At 39.7% G+C, this 23,064-nt stretch overlaps 1 protein-coding gene across 8 annotated transcripts in view; it reads left to right on the top strand.

The window, feature by feature from the left end:
- GDA (guanine deaminase) overlaps positions 1-23,064 on the top strand; it is a 74,124-nt gene that overhangs the window by 28,030 nt on the left and 23,030 nt on the right. For 2 of the 8 annotated variants that reach the window (XM_023737755.1, XM_004383293.2), the window contains exons 2-9: positions 2,614-2,702; positions 5,158-5,329; positions 8,379-8,466; positions 11,930-12,035; positions 15,101-15,128; positions 16,787-16,894; positions 19,095-19,202; positions 21,611-21,708. In XM_023737755.1, coding sequence (XP_023593523.1) covers positions 5,168-5,329; positions 8,379-8,466; positions 11,930-12,035; positions 15,101-15,128; positions 16,787-16,894; positions 19,095-19,202; positions 21,611-21,708 — 698 coding nt within the window. In that variant the 5' untranslated portion in view covers positions 2,614-2,702; positions 5,158-5,167. Of the gene's footprint in view, positions 1-872; positions 1,524-2,293; positions 2,703-3,885; positions 5,330-8,378; positions 8,467-11,929; positions 12,036-15,100; positions 15,129-16,786; positions 16,895-19,094; positions 19,203-21,610; positions 21,709-23,064 lie in introns of those variants that run through there. The other 6 variants (XM_023737750.1, XM_023737752.1, XM_023737753.1 and 3 more) reach the window with 6 other exon arrangements.

Raw genomic sequence — 23,064 nt, 5'->3', positions numbered from 1 at the left:
TATACTTACAAATTCTGTATTTTTTTAAAATTATGTATCTGCTTTGAAGTTTTTTTTATTACTCTTTTCCAACTATTTTCAGGACTATCAAATCACTTTTCCCTAATTGATCATATTTGCTTTTCATTTTCTCTTTTGATTAATATCCTTATTTTTTCTTTAAAGATATCTTAATGATTAAACAGTCAATACTGACCTTATTTTCTCTTCAGTTCCACAAACAATTTATTTTTCCTGATGTGTCTTGGCTTGCCTCTAATTAACTAGATATATTTTATCAACCAGTTTTATTTCATGTTTCATGAAACATTTATTTTCACAATATTACATTAAAAATAAAACAGGAATTTCCTGCATACATGATTTATTCTTTCTTGCCTTTCTAGCTTTGCAATCCATTTGTACAGAGAAAGCTATCACATCATACTTACAAAAGAATTAATAATAGATATAATTTATCTAGCATTTAACGTGCTCCAGAGATGTGCTAACTTCACGAGAATTATCATACTTAGTCTTCACAATGTTGTTGCAATTGTTGTTGTGTGCCATTGAGTGGGTTCTGACTCATAGTGACACTATATGACAGAGTAGAACTGCTCCATAGGGTTTCCTAGGCTGTAATCTTAACAGGAGGAGCCCTAGTGGTGCAGTGGTTAAGTGCTTGGCTGCTGACCAAAAGGTCAGTGGTTTGAACCCACCAGCTGCTCCATGGAAGAAAGATGTTGCCGTCTGCTTCTGAAAAGATTTACAGTCTTGGAAACCCTATGGTGCAGTTCTGTTCTGTCCTACAGGATCGCTGTCAGTTGGAATCCACTCCACAGTAACAAGTTTGTTTTTGTTTTGTTTTGTTTTTTGTTTAATCTTTACAGGAGCGGATCTCCAGGTCTTTTCTCTTATGGAGCCACTGATGGGTTCGAACCTCCAACCTTTTGCTTAGCAGCTGAGTGCTTAACCATTACATCACCAGGGCTCCTAGTACTCACAATAGCCCTGTGCAGTAGGTACTGATGGGAACCAGACCAAGAAAGACTAAGAAACCTTGTCAAGGTCACCCAGCTGTTGGACATGGGCTTCAGACCTCTCAAGCCTGACATTAGAGGTCACTGTCTTATCTACTTCACTGTAGTGTCTCTTAGACACAGAACTGAAAAAACGCAGCAGACCTCTTTATAGTAGATGTCTAGCATCAAACATCAGCATAGTTCATATGGAAAATCAATTGTCGGATATTTTTTATGTGCAATTACATTTGTGGTTGTTGTTAGCTGCTGTTGAGTCAACTCTGACTCATGACAATTTTATTTACCATAGAACAAAAGCCTGGTCCTGCGTCATCCTCACAGTCACCAGCGTGTTTGAGTCTGTTGTGGCTACTGTGCCAGTCTGTCTCACCAAGAGTCTTCCTTGCCCTTGCTGGCCCTCTGCTTCACCAAACATGATGTCTTCCTCCAGAGATTGATTCTTCCTGATGTCCTGCCCAAAGAAAATGAACAAGACAATGTTCTGTTGTGATGCATAAGGTTTTCATTGGCTGATTTCTGGGAGTGGATTACTGGGCCTATTTTTCTAGTCTGTCTTAGTCTGGAAGCTCCGCTGAAACCTGTCCACCGTGGGTAACCCTGCTGGCATTTGAAATATCGGTGGCGTAGCTTCCAACATCAGAGCAACTCCAAGCCACCACAGTACCACAGACAGATAGATGAGTGGTGTCAGTTATATTTATGTTAATAAGTTGCCCCATGATATCACTACTACTGCACTCTGGAGTTGGATTTCCCAGCACAGACTAACTAAAATATGCTCTTAATCTGCTGTGAGGTACTATTTCTATAACCAATTATTTCCTTTAATCATTTTCACGGGATGGAGAGAAATAGATATTAATTCATCATTTTTAATACCCTAGATCTTCAAATTAAAATTTTTGAATCCTTATTTCCATATAGGTAGTCCCCAATTACGACGGGTTCCATTCCAACAGCTCTGTCATGTCGCTTCTGACTTAAGTTGAATATTTCTTTTTTTTTTTTTTAGTTTTCATTATTATTGCCGTTTATTATCCATGTCTTTACAAATCCGATCTTTATTTGTCTTTGGAGGTTGGAAACATTACATATAAACTTACAGATATATTTTAATATACACATACATAAAAAATACACAAATCATAAAAACTTACTCCAATGATGAGGAAGAGTTGGACAACATTGGCATTTTGTCAGATGCAGTAATAACTCCACTTGTGGAAGGTTCTGGATCATCTGGATTATAACATCAGCAAATTACATGCTGCAACATTGTATGTGGTACATATTAATAATGATAAGATGTACAAAAAGAAAAGATGATTTTAAGTGCGGTTCGAGTATGTCGTAAGTCAGGGACCACCTGTATTACAGCAGAAAATGAGCAATTTTACCAGTTTATTCTTCCGGTGACCAAAGACAAACCTTTCTCTTTTTATCTCTAAACTCAATCCCATTTGCTATCGGATACCTTTGAGAATAGCTCAGCTACAGTGTAGTCTCTTAAAAGATTAAGATATTTTCTGGCAACCAAGGCTGTGGTTCATTAATCTGTGATTCTTTTCTTTTGCTCTTTCTTTTAAAGATAGTGTTTTTAGAAGAAGCATCTCAACAAGAAAAACTGGCCAAAGAATGGTGCTTCAAGCCGTCTGAAGTAAGAGAACTGAGCCCCCAGTAAGTCTTGGCCAACTTCCTTCTTCCTGATGCCATAATATAACCTCAGATGATAGGAAACCTGTCTGAAAGACAGAGAGGCTTTTTGTTTTTGGAAGGCTGAGTTGGGAAGGAGGAGATAGAGAATAGGCAGCTGAAGAACAGAAACTTTGAGAACTAGAGGCTGTCATTATTCATTTATTTCTTCAACAAATATTTAGTGTACCTACTATGTGCATGTATTAGGATCTGGAGGTGAAAAGATCTACAAGGTCCTTGTTGTTATGAGACTTACAGCCCATGGGAGACATAGACAGTAAACAAGTAATCAGATTGTAAGCATGACAGGGATAGACTGTGATACTTTCTATAAAGGAAGTAAATGGAGGGCTATGATTCCAAGGAGCGATGGTGGTTTCGAACTGCCGGCCTTTTGGTTAGCAGCCGTAGCTCTTAACCACTGTGGCACCGAGGCTCTAACATGACATAGATAAAGTGTTGGAGGGAGGGGGCAGAATCTGGGGACCAGTTACTCTGACAGCATGATCAGGGTCTGCAGAAGTGCATTGGAGCTGAGATTTTATCTACCACTTACTTTTAGTGATTTTTAGTATTTATATAAAACATTTTTGTTATGGTCAGCCCACTTTCCTCATAGCCATGTTAGTTGGTTTACAAAAGTAAGAATCATTTTTTAAAATCGAATATTTTATCTTGTTTGAGGACAAGTCTGTTTGCAAAGTCAATAAAATTTATATCATTTTCACTCGGAAAACACTTTCGTAACTTGGGATGTAAATTTAGAGTCATGTGGTAAAAGGAACATTGAACTTGGAATTCAAATACCTGGTTTGAATCCTTGTACTACAGCATTCTAGCTGGTAGATCTAAAGCAAGTCACTCTCCTCTTTGAGCTTGTCTACTCTACAAGCTTTTAACAAAAGCATTGTCCCAAGTGATTATGAAGGTCCCTTCTAGTGCTGAGGGTCTGTGAATTGGGTTACCCCTAAAGCTTTGCAGCAAAGGGGCTGGTTATAAGCCAAAGAAACAAAGTTTTGTTACACTTGCAGCTGTACTCACATCTCCTATCTCCCTACCTCCTTCGTCTGCCTGCTGTCTCTCTTTAAGCTTGGAAGCCTACTGGCAATGGGCATGGAAATTTAATGCAGGAACTTCTGCGTTACCTTCTGCTTCCTCTTGCTAGATTTTCATAAGAATATATGCTGAAGAAAACTGACATTTATAGTCACCTGCTTGCATGCCTTTGGGATAGATGGATTAGAAGAAAGTTTTGGAGGTGGTATGGATGAACATATCTGTGAGTCTTCACATCCTTTTGCCCCTCTTTCTGAGGTTGCTTTTGGAGTTAAATCCATCAAAAGTGCAGATCCCAGGAGCCTTGTAAGTGCTACATACAGAGAAGTGGTAAGGCAAGAATTTAAACTTTGGTGGAAAACTGAGGTCTTTAAGGGAAAATCATATTTAAAATGCAAAGTAATTCTCATATCAAACACACAGGATATGAGCACTTGAATTTCTTGATGTCTCATGATTAAAATACCATAGAAGATGATGTCTCTGACACTATTTTTAATAGACTTGGCCCAATACCCAGTGTACTTAGAGGTCTGTCTCAGCACTATGTGGATTTTTAAAAAGTGAAAATTACAACTGGAGTACCGTGGACAATCCCTGGATGGCACGAACGGTTAAGTGCTTGACTACTAGCAGAATGGTTGACGATTCAAACCCACCTAGAGGTGCCTTAGAAGATAGGCCGGGCAATCTGTTTCCCAAAGGTCACAGCTTTAAAAACCCCATGGAACACTTCTACTCTGTACACATGGGGTCGTCGTGAATCAAAATGGGCTCAGCGGCAGCTAACAACAACGGTGGGCAATGTCTTGGCAGGAGTGGATCAGATTCTGGCTGGGAGCTACAGACAGGGTTTGTAGGGTTGGGATTTTGGTGAGACGAGTGAGGCATTTACCTGAGGCACAAAATTTAAGGGGAGGAGATAAAAAAAACTCAGTAATCAAGACAAAATAATATTTTAATGCCATATTAAAAAAAAATCAAAATTCATGCAAAAATCCATGATGAACAAAATACCAACATTTTAATTAAAGACAGGTTGTTGTTTGTTTTATGCCCGTGTGTTTTTATGAACTCTGTTTCCAAAAATCAGTCAGTAAAAACCATGTGGATCCCAATGGAACATGATCCGCAACCGATCATGGGGATTGCGTAGGACCAGGCAATGTTTTGTTCCATTGTTCAAGGGGTCCCCAGGAGTTGGGCCCAACTCAATAGCAGCTAACAACAAAACAATAGGAACATTTACAGCTGTCTGATGACTCAGCCATAAACCTGTGTGGTGTGAACTATTAAATCATCATCGAGATAAAATGTGATGTAAAATATGGAAAATGACTAAAGACGTTATTAAATTATTTCTTCTCATCTTAATTTCCAGTGAATTCTTCATGCCTGGGCTGGTTGATACACACATCCATGCTCCTCAGTATTCATTTGCTGGAAGTAACTTAGACCTGCCGCTTTTGGAGTGGCTAACCAAGTACACGTTTCCTACAGAACACAAATTCCAGAATATTGACTTTGCTGAAGAAGTATATACCAGAGTTGTCGTAAGTAATCCTGTTTGTGAAAGTTGGTGTATTATGTTCTGTGATCTATAAAAACATCCATTTCTCTTGGTAGATTTAAATTATAAACTACACGTAGTCATTTCACAGCCCAGTAAGTTTGTGACCCCCTCACCTATGTAACTAGTGGATAGCAAAGAAGGAACTTGAATCCAAGTTCCCAAATCCCCAGGCTCATGGGCTCTTACGTCTTAGGTATTACTTTACCAAATTTGGATTTAATACATATACGTGTTCTGCTATTCCCGCCAATCCCCAGTGCTGTTCCGAGGATTGTATGGAATAGCTGTGTGACCTTTGGAAAGTTCTGTGGCTTACTTTCCCCAATTGTAGAAATAAAGATAATAGTGCCTACTTCATGGGATTGTTACAATAACTAAGCAAGTCAGTATTTTTGAGATTCTTGGAATAGTGCCTGGCACATGGTAAGTGTTCTATGTGTTGGTTTTAAAAAATACTCAAGGAAATTTAAAATTAATATGTCGAATTACTGTTAGAAGGACATGACACTATTCTGATAACTTCCCAGAGAGGGAAAACAGAGTGGTCCCATACTGCAGGGCACGTGGAAATGCGACTTAAGCATTTGCACCACTAGAGGGGACTATGGGGCTAGTTTAGTCATTTAACAGTGGCTGTTGTGTGTGCCAACTGTGTTTTGAAGGCTCTGAAAATGTCCTGCCTTCTACTCTCAAGAAAATCAACTCCCTTCTTTCCAATCCAACCCTACTGCAACCCATTCAGCAACTTAAAACAGCTTCTGCAGCAGAGAAGTGAAGGCTGCAAAATGGCTTTTCATCTGACCGCTGACTCCTGTCATTCAGCACACTTAGTCTGGGCACTCCTAGTTGTATGTGGGATCTATCGATGGTTTTCCTCCTAAGGAGCTGACTATGTGGTGGTGACAATGTTACAAGCCTTATATAATGACCCACCCTGTCTGCCAGTTACCCTGGTCTTGCATCATTCAAACCTTGAAGAGTAAAAACAAGTGTTAACATTTATACACTTGTCTTGCTTAATTACAAATTCAGTGCAGTTGTGGATCTTACATATTTAGCGTGCATCCACATGATGCCAGAAAAACTGAAGCTGTGTATTAAGTTGCTGGTGTTAATAATGAAGTGTGTTAAGCGCACCAAATCTTTTTATTCTCAACATTTATTTATACCTCACGTTGTTCTAAAAAGAGCTCAAGATCACTTAAAATCGCATAGTATACAACAAAAGAAAATTAGTCACGAAATCACAGCAAAGGAAAAAATGAAGAGGGGGGAAAATGTATGCTTCGGGGTCCATGCATTTGTTAGAGTTTGCCACAAGTTTAGCTTTAAATTTTTAGCAGCTGACCCAAGGGGGCAATCAGTTATGAAATTTATGTTGCATATATGATTAAAAAGAAAATATTTGTTAAGATAAAGTATATCTATGTGTCATATTGAAATTTAAGAAAATTAATCCCAAGAATGTGGGTGGATGCTATATTGTCAAAATGTAGCTCAGGAAACTTAACTAAAGTCCAAATTTATCAGTCTCGTACGTTTAGAGAGCTAAAGTATCTAGGACTATATGTCCTTCAGGCAGAGCTCCGTCAATATTGCTTCTTATGTCTAAGATATGTTAAGTATTTGTTTAAGCCTTTGATGTTAGTGAAGGAGCTCAGGTTTTACTCCTGACAAGTATTTGCAGTGCAAATATCCTATGTTTCCGATTCCAGGCAGGTCTCCACATTTAACAGTTGGATTAGCTGAGGGTAATGTTGACATCTGTGTAAGACAGTTGAGGTTGTTAACTAGAACCTGTCCCTAGGCTGAAGGCTTCCTGTGTCTATGCCAATCGTTGCTAAAGAAGTACCTATGAAACCCCAGATTTGTTTTATGCCCTGTCTCCATCCCTGAATAAAGTCCTAGATCTGCTTCAACAAATGAGCAATCAAGACCCTGGCATGTTGCAGCATGGATGATGACTTTGATTATTGAATTGGCAAATTATTTAAAGTATATATTAGCAAACATCTCCTGAGATTTTTTTTTTTTTTTTAAATATCAGCAAGTCAACTCGAGAGTATCTACCTTTAAACATTTTAAACTGGATGAGAGATTGCAGATTCGAATTGGACTGGAATGAACTAAGAAGACTACAAAGTTAAGGAATCTGCTCAAATTATCTTTAAAGGACAGGACAGGAAGATCCTGTCTTGGTGAATGTTCCAAGACAAAGTACTTGTAAATATTCACCTAGGTAATAGAGTGAATATACATATGCTGTGGGGTCATCGATGATTTAGCAGATAAATAAGGATGAATGAATCCAACTATTTCAAAGGAGTTATCAAGTCATTAAGATACAAGGTGAAAAGAAGGGGATCAGAGCACTTTTTTTTTCTCTCCTATTTTACCTCACAGGAAATTATCTAATTTGTTAAGAGGCCATTGCTACTGACCTTGATGTTCATAGTCATCTTAAGCTGGGAATGTATTTTGAGCCTCTAAAGCTTGGTCTCAAAACCCTTCTTGACAAGAATCGAAGGCTGAGGCAAGATCAGGAAACACAGCAAACAGTTTGGTGTTGTTTCTGATAGATTTCTTTATAAATGGTAAAAATACAAAATAGTCATTAATGGAGTAGTTTCACCTAAAGCTCGTGAGCTCCTAGTGTGCAGTAGGGGCCCGAGGAGCCTGGGCATAGAATGTAGGAAGAAGGATAACCAAAAAACCATTCATGTCACTCCCAGCTGCAGTAGAGTTTGGTATACTTAACCGATCCTAAGAAATAAGGAATTAGTATCATTTGATGAATTCTGAAACAGAATTGTGTGAATCTAGGGAATCAAAAGTATCAACTTATCCTCCAGCTAACACTTACAGACTATAAATACTTTTTCCTTTTTACCTTAACTATATTCCGTGTCAAGATGGCATACCTTTAAATAAAAACATTTTAAAATTAAAAACTAGAATTCTGTCTTCCATATACGCCATGTGACTTCTTTGGGCACACACGATTCATGGTTTTTGTGATTTATTTTTAGAGAAGAACACTAAAGAATGGAACAACTACGGCTTGTTATTTCGGAACAATTCACACTGACTCATCCCTGCTCCTTGCGGAAATTACAGGTGAGCAGATGAAGGCTTGATTTACGGGGCATATCAGGCAAAGGCAGTCAGACCATACCTGGCAACAATTTATACTTGTGTATAGTACTGCCTTTTATTTGCTAGAATTTGAGTATTGCATTTCTTATGGGTAATTAAGTGTCCTCTATTACAATGGCCCTTGAATGTTTAATATTGTTAAAGTAATTTAATTATTTCCTTGTGGCTTTTGATTCCAGACTTATGTCTATGGGTCTGAATTTTGAGGATTCATTTAGGTATTGTTAGATTTACTAATTCTAGCTGTAGCAGCACTTATAATCAACAGATGTGTCTTGGCTATTGGCTAGACTCAGAGCACTGTGCTAGATGCTGGGAACACAGTGACACAGAAAATAGTCTCTGCCCTTGAGGAGCCAGACAGGATACCTACCCACATTGATTAAGAGCTGTAGTAACAGGTATAATGCTGTTAACTAGATGCCTGGCCACCACTCGTCTGTCAGTTTGTCGTACTGGGACAGCTTCCACGTTGCTGTCATGCTGGAAGCTATGTCACCAATATTTCAAATACCAGCAAGGTCATTCATGGTGGACAGGTTTCAGTGGAGCTTCCAGACTAAGACAGACTAGGAAGAAGGACCTGGCGGTCTATTGCTAAAAAATTGGCCACTGAAAACATTATGAATAGCAGCAGAACATTGTCTGATATGGTGCCGGAAGATGAGCCCCTCAGGTTGGAAGGCACTCAAAATACGACTGGGGAAGAGCTGCTTCCTCAAAGTAGTCTCCCTTAATGACATGGATGGAGTCAAGCTTGCGGGACCTTCATTTGCTGATGTGGCACGACTCAAATGACAGTAACAGCTGCAAACATCCATTAATGGACCGGGCAGTGTTTCATTCTGTTGTACACAGGGTCACTATGAGTTGGAACCGACTCGACGGCACTCAGCAACGAGATGCCTGGCATTGTGTGAAGCACTTTACATAGATTATCTCTGCTTCCTCGAAAACAGCCTGGTGAGGTAGTTGTTAATGTGCATGTATTACAGATGGATGAACTGATGCACACAAAGGTTAAGTAACATGCCCAAGGTCACACAGCTAGTAAGTAGAGCTAAAACTGGTTCAAGCTGGTAGTTCTGACATTTCTACCCAGTACAATGCTGGGAAGGAGCCCCGGTGGTGCACTGGTTAAGCACTTGGCTGCTAACTGAAATGTTGACAGTTCAAACCTACCCAATGGGCTTTATAGGAGAAAGACCTGGCAATCTGCTTCCGTAAAGATTACAGCCAAGAAAGTCCTATGGAGCAGTTCCACTCTGTCACATGGGGTTGCCGTGTTGGAATCAACTCGATGGCATACAATAACAACAGCACCTGGCACATAGCAAGTGCTCAATAAATACTTGTTGGCTGACACACAGATATGACTGCTTGCTGGCCATGGTGGTTTATGCCACAGGCCCAATGTGTGGCATGGAAGAGAAATGCTGCTGCTTTCAGAAGAGGCAGAGAGAGCCCAGAGCTGGGACATGCAGGGCGAGGGGGACTTAAAAACTGGGCTTTAAAGGGAGGAAAAAATGGGGAGAGAAGAAAATGTCTTCTAGACAGGGGAAATGACAGGGACAAAGGTATGGGGACAGGAATACTGACAGTGGATCCAGGTAACTGGGAGCAGAGTAGTTTAGCTGAAAGAGAGGATGCATTTCATGGTGGGGTAGGAGATGAGGTTGGGCAGACGAGCTGCCTCAGATTGTGAAGGAGCTTGAATATGCATCAAAGACTCAACAAAGGTTTTGAGCCAGGTGAGTTACATGATGAAGGTGACGTTTTAAGGAATGATGGGACAGAGAGAAGCAGGGAGACTTTTCAAAGACTCATATGACAGGGGTGGAGAAATTGTAAAAAAATTAACATTGCCCCATGTGACTTCAACTTTATAGCTGAAATAGAATTCCTCCAACCCCTCTAGTGAGGACTAGGTTCTTTAGTACTGACATGAGCTAGCAGGACTAAGTAAAACTCCTCACAGATAATAACATTGACTTTTCTACAGTTAAGACTAGAGGCAATATCTTTCCTGAATCCTGTGTACCAGACACTTCATATACATTATTGCATTTATTTCTCATTGTTGTTGTTAGTTGCCATTGAGTTGGCTCCGACTCAGGCCAACCTTAGTATAACAGAAGGAAACGTTGCCCGATCCTGCTCCATCTTCATGATTGTTGATATGTTTGAGTCTGTTGTGTCATTCCATCTCACTGAGGGCTTCCTTTGTTTTCCTTGACCCTCTACCAACTGTGATGTCCTTTTCTAGCAATTGGTAACATAACCTTGCACATAGCAGAGGTAACTGGTCACATATAGGTTTGGACCTTACACAAATATACCTGCTGTCCTGGGAGGGGTAACGGGACATATCTAAGTCTGTCTAATGCCCAACATCCATGTTTTTATCACTAGACCAGGGAGGAAGAATGTAGAGAGGACTCACCAACTGGGAAGGTAGAGTAGGTAACAGGAGAGAGATTATGGTGGGGGGGGTGGGGAGGGGGAAAGAGAAGAAACAGACTGTAGGTATGTCAGAGAATAATAGAATATTTCCCAGGATCAGGCTGTCTCCTCCTTTACCATGAAGATAAAATGAAAGCAAACGATAGTTATGACTCTAGTAAAAATATACATAAACTGTATAAGGAAAAGGAAAAGCTGAGTAATCAGTGAAAAACCCTAGTTGTTATCTGGATACCCTGGGAGTGGGCATGGGGGAGGAGGTGGGTTGGAGTGATGGATAGAGGAACTTTTACTACTTACAAAATTCATTGGCTACCACCCGTCTGTCAGTTTATTGTACTGTGGTGGCTTGTGTGTTGCGGTGATGCTGGAAGCTACGCCACCAGTATTTCAAATACCAGCAGGGTCACCGATGGTGGACAGGTTTCAGCGGAGCTTCTAGACTAAGACAGACTAGGAAGAAGGACCTGGCAGTCTATTTCTGAAAATTAGCCAATGAAAACCTTATGGATCACAATAGAACATTGTCCAGCTGGCCTGCTTTGGACACATCATCAGGAGCAATCAATTGCTAGAGAAGGACATCATGTTTGGTGATGTAGAGGGCCAGAGAGGGTGAGGGAGACCCTCAGTGAGCTAGATTGGCATAGTAGCTGCAACAATAGACTTGAACATGCTGGCTATCACGAGGATGACACAGGACCGTGCAGTGTTTCATCCCGTTGTATAGAAGGTCGCCATGAGTCAGAGTTGACTCACTGGCAACTAACAACAAAAGCAAATTTGGTTGGGTTTTGATGGTGATTGTTGTTATTCTTAAATGTCATGATGATGGGTAGTGTTTTAGATCCTGGCTTATGTTTTGCATAAGGATTTTAAATTTACATGTTCTTAAAAGTCTCAGAAAAAGTACTGTTGGGAAAGAAACATGATTTCACACTGTTTTGTATGTGCTCCCCAGATAAATTTGGGCAGCGAGCATTTGTGGGCAAAGTGTGCATGGATTTGAACGACAGTGTTCCAGAATACAAGGAAACCACTGAGGAATCAATCAGGGAAACTAACAGGTAAGATGCCCGATTGTCTTGATTTGTCTTGTGGGCAGGTCCCTCTGCTGCAGGGATGGAGTTAGAGATGGAAGAAACCAGGTACAGTTGTGACGTAAGTGAGAAGTGCGTGTAGTGATTCAGAATATTCCATTTAGTGCAATGGAACAGGCAGTCTACAGTGAATCTGCTCAACAGCTGGTCATTGTTCACAGTTTACAAAGAGCTTCCGCTTGCAGGGCCATGCTTAATCCTCACAGAAATCCCCATGAGGCTGTCTGTCTTTCATGATACAGAAGCTGAGTCTGATACAGGCTAAATGACCTGGCCAAGGTCTCAGCTTCTAAGTGGCAGACCCAGGATTGAAAACCAGCATCAGTAACTCTAAATTCAATATTCTTTCTGCCATGACATAGGTCCTCACCTCGTGTTCAATGTAAATGCATACAAAGGGTGAGAGAGAGAGAGAGAGCACATGCAAGTGAGTGAGCGAGCAGGCACGTGCTGTGGTGTGTCTTTAAAAATGATGTGAACATGAGGAATCAATTGTGGAATAAAATATCAGACAGAGACTTAAGAAAAATTAGTTAGCTTCAGAGATTGCTCGAAGATCTTATTGTTATTACAAAAGTCATATGTGCTTGCCTGGACAAAACTTGGAGAAGCACAAAAAGTACAAAGAAGAGAAAAGGCCTCCGTAATGCAACCGCTTAGAGTTATCAATATTGGAATTATACTCTATAACCTTTCAGTATTTTTCCAAGGAGGCATATGCATCCCCTCGCTACTATTTTGTCCTACTCTGAGAAGAGAGAGTTTCTTCTAGATACATGCTGAATGGCCGTACCATGCTAATTCAGGCAGCTAGACTAGCTCTTCTTCAAAGATGTGACCTGAAAGATCATCTTTCCAAGGTGAAATGCAGAGATCCAGGAGGGAAGGCTTTCGAGTTCATTCTTTTCCTGCTTTGGCTGCACGTCTGTGTACTCACGGGGAGCAGGGCCTCACTACGCAACCTGCAGTGAAGATCTGAGGATGCCCCATGGTGACACACACAGCTAGAGAGAGACGATGTGAGGGCCATGGCTCTCTGCTTCTGCTGCTGCTGGGCATAGAGCTAGGTTCGCCAGAGATGGTGGACAACCTACTTTGGGAAAACCTCCACCTCAAAGAAGAGAGTGCAGTAGACAGATAGAATCATAAAAAGTAAGAGAGTACAAGAGAAATGAAAACATATGTCCACATTCATATGAAACATATAAAAACAAAACCTATAAACATAGAAAAATACAAACATGAAAACGTATGTCCACGTTCATCAATGGATAAACATAATGTGGTATCTCTACTAAGCTTCTGTTAAGAGCAGTGGAAAGATTTTAGAAATGAAGAAGGGTAACGTCGCACTACATGATGAATGTAATTAATGTTGATGAATTGTACACATAAAAAATGTTGAAATGGCAAATAATATAAAAATATTCTAATTGATATTATGGTTGGAATCATAATAAAATTGTATGTCAATTTAAAAGTGTGGTCTATCCATATAATGAAATATCGTTCAGCCATAAAAAGTTCTGACACATGTTAAAACATGGATGCAGCTTGGAAATATTATGCTAAGTGAAAGAATCCAGACACAAAAGGTTCATACAGTAAGATTCCATTTATAGCTGAGCACTTAACCATTGTGCCATTAGGGCTTCTATGAGATGTTTAGAAAAGACAAATCAGAGACAGAAAGTAGATTAGAGGTTGCTTGGGGTTGGGGGTAGGAACAGCTGTTAACTGTAAATGGACACAAGGGTTCTTACTGGGGTAATGAAATGTCCTAAAACTAGATTATGATGATGGTTGCACAACTCAATAGATTTAATAAAAATCATTGAATTGCACGCTTAAAATGGGTGAACTTTATGGTATGTGGAGCCCTTGTGGTGTAGTGGTTCAGAGGTACAGCTGCTAACCAAAAGCAGTTTGAATCCATCAGCCACTCTTTGGAAACCCTATGGGGCAGTTCTACTCTGTCCCATAGGGTCGCTATGAGTCGCGATACTCAACGGCAACAGGTTTGGTTTTTGGTTTTATGATATGCAAATTATAACCTTATAAAATTGTTTGGAAGAATAGGTGTGTGTGTGTAGGGTTTGGGTTCATGTATATTTGTGTTTTCTAGTTCACGTCTCTGGACAAGAGTTGAGTAGAAAATCATTTGTTTTTTTAAAAAACTGAATATATTTTTGTAAGTTTACTTTTAATCTCACAGCCAGGACAGGAGTAACCATTTCATAGGCTCAACAGTTGCCATTGGGGAGGTGGTGCAAATGGTTAATGTGCTTGGCTGCTAACCAAAAGGTCAGAGGTTCGAGCCCACCCAGAGGTGCCTCAGAAGAAAGGCCTGGGTAACTACTTTTGAAAATGCAGCCATTGAAAACCCTTTGGAGAACAGTTCTTACTCTGACACATGGGGTTACCATGAGTTGGAGTTGGAGTTGACGTGATAGCAGCTGGTTGTTCACAGTTACTACTGTCTTTGCAGGTATAATTAGTTGAATCTCCATCCCAGTCTCCCTCTGCCTTACAACCACCTCTGGCCTATTCTTTCTGCCTTACTCTGACATTCGTCCCCAGGGAGACTCTGCCCTTGGAATGAAATAATGGTACTATGTGAATGAGTTAGCTTTCTGCTTTAGGAAAATTGGGAGCCCCATAGCTTTTACATACCTCCAGGTGCATAGGACTTCATGACTCTAATATACATGGAGCTCAACACATTACAATATTTGCCAAACAGACCTTAAGCTAGTAGAACAGCTTGAGTGCTATGGGAACACTCAGTTAACAGTCCAGCTGATTTCAGATGATACAATTGCATTTCTTCATGATTTTGCACCCCATCTTCCAGGCTGCAAATGTGAAAGTAATCACCGTTTGTTAATCTTTAAGGAGTGGTGCTGAAACATGTGCAGTGTTAGAAATGTTTGCATGGAAATTAGGACATGTAAGGATCATGTTTTTGTCCTTTTAAAATTTATTTGAAAACGTCTAGTTTTCCTAACTTATCATTTGTTGCTTTATTTCAGATTTGTGTCAAAAATGCTTCAAAGGAATGTAAGTAAACTTGTTAGCTTATTTTTGGATTGCTTTTGCATTTGTTGGTAGATTAGCCTCTGTGTGTTTGGCTTACTGCATGCATAAAGAGTTATGTGCCTAGAACCTGAAACTGTTCTCACAGAGGACTCATCAGCTCAGGTCAGTGAGGTCAGATAGTTTTTCCCTTTCAGTGAGGGCAACTGTGACTCTATACCCAACCCTCTGTGTTTTGTTTTAAACACAATTTTGAAATTGTGATTTTGGAAGGTTTAATTAAACAAAGCAGAGAGTCAGCAAAAATGAAAGAAACCCTTAATGGGATGGATTGATGTAATAGCTACAACAGTGGACTCAAACATACGAAAATCATAAAGATGTCGCAGGACCAGGCAATGTTTTGTTTTTCTACATAAAGTCACCATGAGTCGGAGTTGACTCAGTGGCAACTAACAGAACAACAGTTAAGTAATCACTGTTCAGATATGTGCAAACATGAAGTTTGCTTTTTTCTTAGCACTTTTCTTGGCTGCAAACCCCCATGCTTATATGAGGAGGGAGAAATAAATTCAGTCAGGTGGGTAAATTTGGTCCAGTCCACTAAGCTTTTAGTTGAGCTAAGGGATGAACATCTCGGTCACTGCCCAGGTCTCAGGGCAGCTTTCCCATTTGCAATGCCCCCCTCTCCTCCACTGGGTCTTTCTAACTTCATAGAACTAGTTTTTAGGGAGGGGGACTTCATGGAGGGCAGGTTGGGGCAAAGCAAACTGGAAGTTGTGGGACTGCTTGATGATAATGTCAACCTTGGCTCTGGCCGATTGTACCTCCTTGTCTGGTCTGAGGCCCAGGCAGCGTCCAGTTGTTAGGCCTTGGCCACTGGATGCCTTAGTCGGTGTATATGTGGCCGTCACGTGGCCTGTTGGCACTCAGACAAGCTGCTCCCTTTGCAACACTCTGGAGTTGGAGATCCTATAGAGACAGTGCTGTTTCTGCCCCCAGCCCCAGCAGGCTCCATTGGGTGATCTTATACTGGCAAGTCAGACCCTTCCCTTAAGGTCTGATTAGAAACCATGGGAAACCTCAGAATTTCTTTCAGTCTATCCTAGGCAGACCTAGGTGGAGCTTTATGGGTGTTCTCCCCGACCTGACCCCTGACCTCAGGTGGCACCAGAGCCGATCTGGTAACCTAACAGTCTCAGGGAGGCTATGGCCAGCACAGTTCCTCCAGGTGTAGAGAAGGGAATGGGCCACCTCCTCAGCTTTAGTTTCTCCAACACTCTCCTTCAAAATTTTTCCTTCTGCCTTCCAATTCTCTTCATAAAGGTCACCCAGTCTAGGTGTTTGCTGAGCCTTAATGTGGATGTGGGGAAGGGGAATGCCTTTCATTTACAACAGGCCGTTTTCCCATTGAACTTGGTGCTGAAGAGTATACTCTCCTTCAAACACATGGAGTCGCCATAAGTCGGAATCGACTCTAGGGCAATGGGTTTGATGTTTTTATTTCTCCTCAGCCATGAGCTATTTCCACATAACCTAGTACTTCCACCAACTCTTAAAATGAGAGACTGCCCCCTAAAATGAAGACATAAAATCATCGTTTTGTATGACGTGCATTTTGGGTGCAGTATTCGTTAATGATATCCACAGTTTTCTTACCAATTATTTTTGGTTATTTTTAGTATTTGAGAGTGAAGCCGATAGTGATGCCACGGTTTTCTCTTTCCTGCTCTGAGTCTTTGATGAGTGAACTTGGCAACATCGCCAAGACTCATGATTTACACATTCAGGTGGGTATTTTTCTTCTGTTTGCACCCCTATCCAGACCTGCAGGACATCTCTGTACCCTAAATCCTGGCATTAACCTTCAGTTCCTCTACTGAAGTTTCCCAGAGTTGTAGCATTAGAGGACTCGACAGGCCCTTGCAGAATCACCTAATCCAGTTCTTTAGTTTTGCAGATAAGAAACCTGAAGCCCCATTTATCCTCAGTCTCCTATGATTATCCTTTGAAAGACAAGGATATCTTCATAAGTAACCAAGCAAGACCAATGACAGACTGTTTATCTATTCTCCGTAGAATACATTTAATACATTTCTTTCCTACTTCTCTTTATTTGATACTTTCTCTCCAAATTCTATACCTTCATTTTGGGAGAAACCATCTATTATTTGAAAAGCAAAAAGAACCTGATTTCCACCTTACAAAAAAAATGCACTTAAAAGCCCCTTTGTTCTAAGTTTCTTAATTTAATGTCAGGAACAAAAAGTATATCTTACTTTGTCATTAAGTTGTTGCAATTTAGGAGTAAAACACTTTTTAAAGCTTATAGCTGGCTAAAATTGGGTGCTCCCTTTCCCCCATCCAAGCTTAATGACATACTGTACTAAAATTTCTTCTCTTAAGAGTTATTTGACTATAAGAAAAGGCAAGTGGCGAAAGGCAACATAGTGATTTTTTACTATTTTGTAGTTTTGTTTTTTTAAAGATATATCTTCTTAGAGCCCATTCTCCTCTTTCCCCATTTTTGTGATCTGTGATACATGAATTATTGATTCTACCCCACACAGTTCTTTCCTGGAGATGAAATTCAAAGCTTAGATGAATTTTCTATTTTGGAAACAGAATGTTTCTGCTCCTCAAAAAATAACATGAAGATAATATTAAAATACATGGAAAAATTAAAAAAAAAAGACACACAACAAAATCAAGTACATCCTTGCAGGAGGAGTGTGTGCGTGTGTGTATGTGTGTGTATGTTTACTCAAATTTGTGACAATGACATGACTCATTCTGGTTGTCTCTTCTTCTCTTCTGATGTCCATGTATTTCTCCAATGTTCTTGAATTTCCTCAAGGAACACTCTGTTTTTAGAACACTGCTATTTTTTTTCTTTTATTTATTTGGATATGCATACTTTACCTCATGTGGAGAGAGGGAAAGAACTTTGCTATTCTTTGAAGTGATAATTTCCTTGTCAGTTATTTCTCATAATATATGCTTGTAACTGGTTGTCCTGACATCATTTTTATTGTAGGCTAGTGGTTGGGCTGGTTATACTTAAGTTTCGTGTCTTAGAAACTCTTTACACCTCTTGGCCTTTGTGGAGCCCTGGAAGGCCAATGGAGGGGACCTAGGACTCACTTGTTTTACTTGCTTGTGGATTCTTACGGACTCTTTCTTGAAGACTGCAGGTGTTGTCTAGTACGGTATTTTCCAACTGTCTTCTGCAAAATTGCTTGTCTGGAAGACAGCAAAGGAGACAGAGTGGGGACAGGGTTTCAGAGTTCCAACCCTGCCTCACCCTGAAGAGCAGCTTGTTGATAATGCCTTTTATATATCGAATTTCTGTGAACTTTCATATGAACAACATATCCAAAGCTAAAAGAATTTGGAAACTCACTTATCTGGCTTAACCCTTTTATTTGAGAGGTGAGAAAATGGAGGCATAAAGAAAAGAACTCACTTGTTCTAAGACACATAACTAGGGTCAGCACTTGAGCTAACACTTTGCTGTCTTTACTGATATCCCAGTTTTCTTCCCAGTGAACCCTGCTGTCTGTCCTTCTGATTGCCTCTGAAGTCTTTTCTTCAATGGCCAACACCAGAAGAAGCAGTATGCCTAAAATAGCTAACGTGTTGATCCTCTTTGCTGAGTGCTTTTTATTTGTTCTTGTTGTATTTTGGAATTTAAGAAGATTTTCTTGGAAGAATTTGTCTTGGGATGCACAGATATACACACAGACACAAGACATTTATGGTATTCATAGTTTTCTTATTTTATATATATGTATATATACACACCCACTTTATATATATGATATATATAATTGTTTTAAATAAAATCACATGTCTAGTCTCCATTATCTTTCCATGTGGTCTCTTACATAGGCAAGTAGAAGCCATCCACAGCATTTTGGGGTAGGAACTATAATATCTAATGGTATTTTATTAAAAAAAGAAACTGAAAATATGATTTTTTTCTTATAGAGCCACATAAGTGAAAATCCTGATGAAGTTGAAGCTGTGAAAAACTTATACCCTAATTATAAAAACTACACAGATGTGTATGACAAAAACAATCTTCTGACGAATAAGGTAAATTGTATATTATGACATACTTTAGGTAAAATAGGGTTAGTTAAATCTTAAAATCTTAGTAGTAATCTTCAGATTTCTCTAACACACGTATGTTTCCCAAACTACAGTAAAACTCAAGGTTAATTTAGTAAAAAAATGGGCCTGAATTTTCATCCCGGTAAAGAAATCTAATGGCTTCATTGAGGGTGTGGATGGATTTTGGGCCAAGGACGTTTTGGTAGTATCCATTAGAAATTTTTTTTTTGTAATAATATTTTATTGTGTTTTTGGTGAAGGTTTACACAGCATCCATTAGAATTTAAATGTGCATTCTTTTGAATCAGCAGCTATATTTCTAGAGATCCATTCTCTAAAGAGTATGTATATTGATACTAAAACCAAAAAAACCCAAACCCATTGCCATCAAGTCAATTCTGACCCGTAGCGACCCTGTAGTACAGAGCAGAACTGCCCCATAGGGTTTCCAAGGCTGTAAATCTTTATGGAAGCAGACCGCCACATCTTTCTCCCACAGAGTGGCTGGTAGGTTTGAACTGCCAACCTTTTGGTTGGCAGCCGAGCACTTTACTGTTGCACTACCAGGGCTTATATTGATATTAACCACACATAAAAGTAAAAAATGGCTGTTGGTGGGGATTGGCTAAATTATAGAGCCTATATAATTTAGAATAGGAATCTTCTGGTGGTGCCAATTGTTAAGGACTCGACTTAACTAGTCAAAAGGTTAGCAGTTGGAACCTACCCAGAGGCTCCTCAGAAAACAGACCTGGTGATCTGCTTCCAAAAAAGCATAGCCTTGAAAACCCTATGGAGCAGTTCTACTCTGACACACATGGGGTCGCCGTGAGTTGGAATCAACTCGATGGCAACTAGCAACAACATAATTAAGAATTTTATCCAATAGTCACAAAGAATTAGGTATACAGGCTGATAAGAAAGAATGTTCGTACACTGTTAGTGTATGTGTGTATTTTTTTGTGCATGTGCCTGCTTAGAAAAAGTCTAGAAGACACACATTGAATGTTGTCAGTGGCTATTCCTAGGGAAGAAAGTTGGAGGGATGACTTTTTGTTTTTTATATTTAAACACCTTGAGATTGCTTTATTTATTTATTTATTAATGAACATGTATTGTTTTTGTAATTAAACAATTCAAGATAATTAAAATTAAAATGAATAGAGAGAGAGCTTATTATAATAGGGCACCCTTGGCCTTGGCCTTATAGGAAATGTACAAACTGTAAGGAGAGTTTTACTACTGCAGCAAACTATTTTTCAGTTACTATGTAAATGGAGATCTGAATATAATTGATCTGAAAGGTTAATACTCTGCATAAATCATGTAAATGCAACATCATAATTTTCCACCTTCCTTTACATATATTTCCATATGATTAATAAATTAACCTTCAATTTGTGTGTTAATTTTAGTTGCACACAGGTTGTGAATATTTTATTTTAATAATAATTCTGTGGTCATTGAACCATGCCTCCCAAAGGAAAAGGTGTTTAGATACAGGTTTTGTACTGAGAGAAAAGGAATTTTGAAAGATCAAAGTTTATTCAGGAAAATCCACAAACATTACTAAGACCAAAAAATAAAAGAAGTTTTATGCAATGCCTGCCTTCTTGGATTAGTTTTACCTTCTGAATTAAACTTTATAAGACATTAAAACCAAGAAACCGAACTCATTGCTGCTGAGTTGATTCAGACTCATATAGTGACCCTATAGGACAGAGTAGAACTGCCCCATAGGGTTTCCAAGGAGCAGCTGGTAGATTCGAACTGCCGACCTTTTGTTTAGCAGCCACGCTGTTAACCACCGCACTACCAGGAACCCCTATAAGATATTACAGATACTAATTTTTATGAAAATGTAAATATAGGTGAGTTTAAGTTTGTTTGATTGTATGTGTCAACACCATCTAAGCCTATATTATAACTAAGAAAAATAGGGGGTGGGTCACACCTCTGTGTACTGAAAAGTGAAAGTTGTCTTCTAAAACTTTTGTATTAGAATAGAAACAAACACAGTCTATCAGTAGGTTCCATGTAGACATAAAAAAGAATGTAACTTGGCTGTTTTCTAAAGTAGAGATGATAGAATCATAACATGTTCAAGCCGGATGCATAACCTATCCTGTAGATTAAAAAAAAAAAAAAAGAAATAAAAAGGTAAGATCTACAGATTTGCTGAGACTTGTAATAAAATGTTCTCAGAGGCTTTTTATGAGGTGTAACTTGTAGACAGTGATTTTATGCATACAGATAATCATAAATGTTCTTGTCAAGATGTTAACAGCCAAGCACAGCTTCCATCTACATCTGTAATATCTTGCTAGGAGTGAGTACTAACCTAAATGTTTGTAAGTGGTAAACTCCACATCCGACACTCTTCTCTCCAGACAGTGATGGCGCATGGCTGCTACCTTTCTGCAGAAGAACTTAACGTTTTCAGTGAACGAGGAGCCTCAATCTCACATTGTCCCAATTCTAACTTATCGTAAGTAGGCCGTAGTTGTTTGATGGATTTTGAAAACTTGGGTTGCAAATTACCAGTCAAATACCTTTGCTTTCTTGGTTGTTCCTCCAGGATCTTTCTTCCATAAAACCCAAACCCATTGCTGCTGAGTCAATTTCAACTCATAGCGACCCTGTAGGACAGAGTAGAACTGCCCCAGAGGGTTTCCAAGGAGCAGCTGGTGGATTTGAACTGCCGACCTTTTGGTTAGCAGCCCAGCTCTTAACCACTGCACCACCAGGGCTCCCTCCTTCTATAGTTATGTATAATTGAAATGGAAACTAGATAGACTGACGCTTACCTGGGCTGTGGTGGGGAGAAAGAGAGTATTTAAAAAGGCCATTTTTTCAGAGAATGCATTTGAAAAGCACCACGTCTCCTAAAATTTCTGAGTTTGAACAAAACAGAATAGGAAATACAACAGAAAGAGCTCAAAACCAATAGCATTCAGAATTTACAGCTAAAGACTGAAAGGATGCATATTCCAGCCAGGTGTTCCCATTACTGTTTGTGCTCTGGTGTCAGACAGAGTACGGTGTTACTGGAAGCCAATGCCTTACCACACATGTCGTGCTGCTGGATCTGACAGCATGCCAGCTCACACAGGGGAGCCTCAGGGGGGACCTTTGTCCTATTGCAATTGCCAGAATGCAAAAGCTCTTTTGATAACTGCTTCTTAATTTTTGAAGGGTTATTGATCCATAAGTGAATCAGATGAAAGCTATGGTCTGTCTCTTCAGAAAAAGCCCATAGATGTAAAATTTTGCATCTAATTTCAGAGGGTTCATGGACCCCATGATGCTGGTCCTGAGTGCTAAATTAAGGACTCATGCTCCAGGATGAGATTAGAGAAAATGTCTATCATTTCTGGTGCTAATGGACCCCAAATAGAGTTCTGTCTCCTTAGCAGCAGGGTGGAATGGATCAATCATTAATTCATTCAACACATTTATTAGCTTCTGCTAGATTTTAGCTTTTTTGAGGGTTCCTTTGTGTCATCTCTTGGTTTCGGTTCTTGCAGAAGAAGATGGTGAGTGGAGGATTCACGTACAAGTGGTTTATTTAAGGGAGGCGATCTCAGGAAGCATCTGTTGGGGTTGAGACAGAGAAGGGAAGGACATCAGTCAAGAGGGAATCATCAAGCAAGTTACCACAGGCCCCTGGAGTATAGTCCTTCTGGAAAACTCAGTGAGCCTGTGTACAAAACAAGACTTAAACTTATCCTGCCCAAGGGGAGAGGTAGCGGGGGTAGCTGTACTCTTAACACTTGTCAGTCATTGGTGGAGGGCTGCTGGGTTAGAATTGGGGACACTAATTCTCTGGAATTTCCAACCTTCC

The sequence above is a fragment of the Trichechus manatus genome, unplaced genomic scaffold (assembly GCF_000243295.1).
Source record: "Trichechus manatus latirostris isolate Lorelei unplaced genomic scaffold, TriManLat1.0 scaffold00107, whole genome shotgun sequence".
Lineage (NCBI taxonomy): Eukaryota > Metazoa > Chordata > Mammalia > Sirenia > Trichechidae > Trichechus > Trichechus manatus.
The sequence above is the reverse complement of the archived record's forward strand: the minus strand, read 5'-3'. Positions and strand labels throughout refer to the sequence as shown.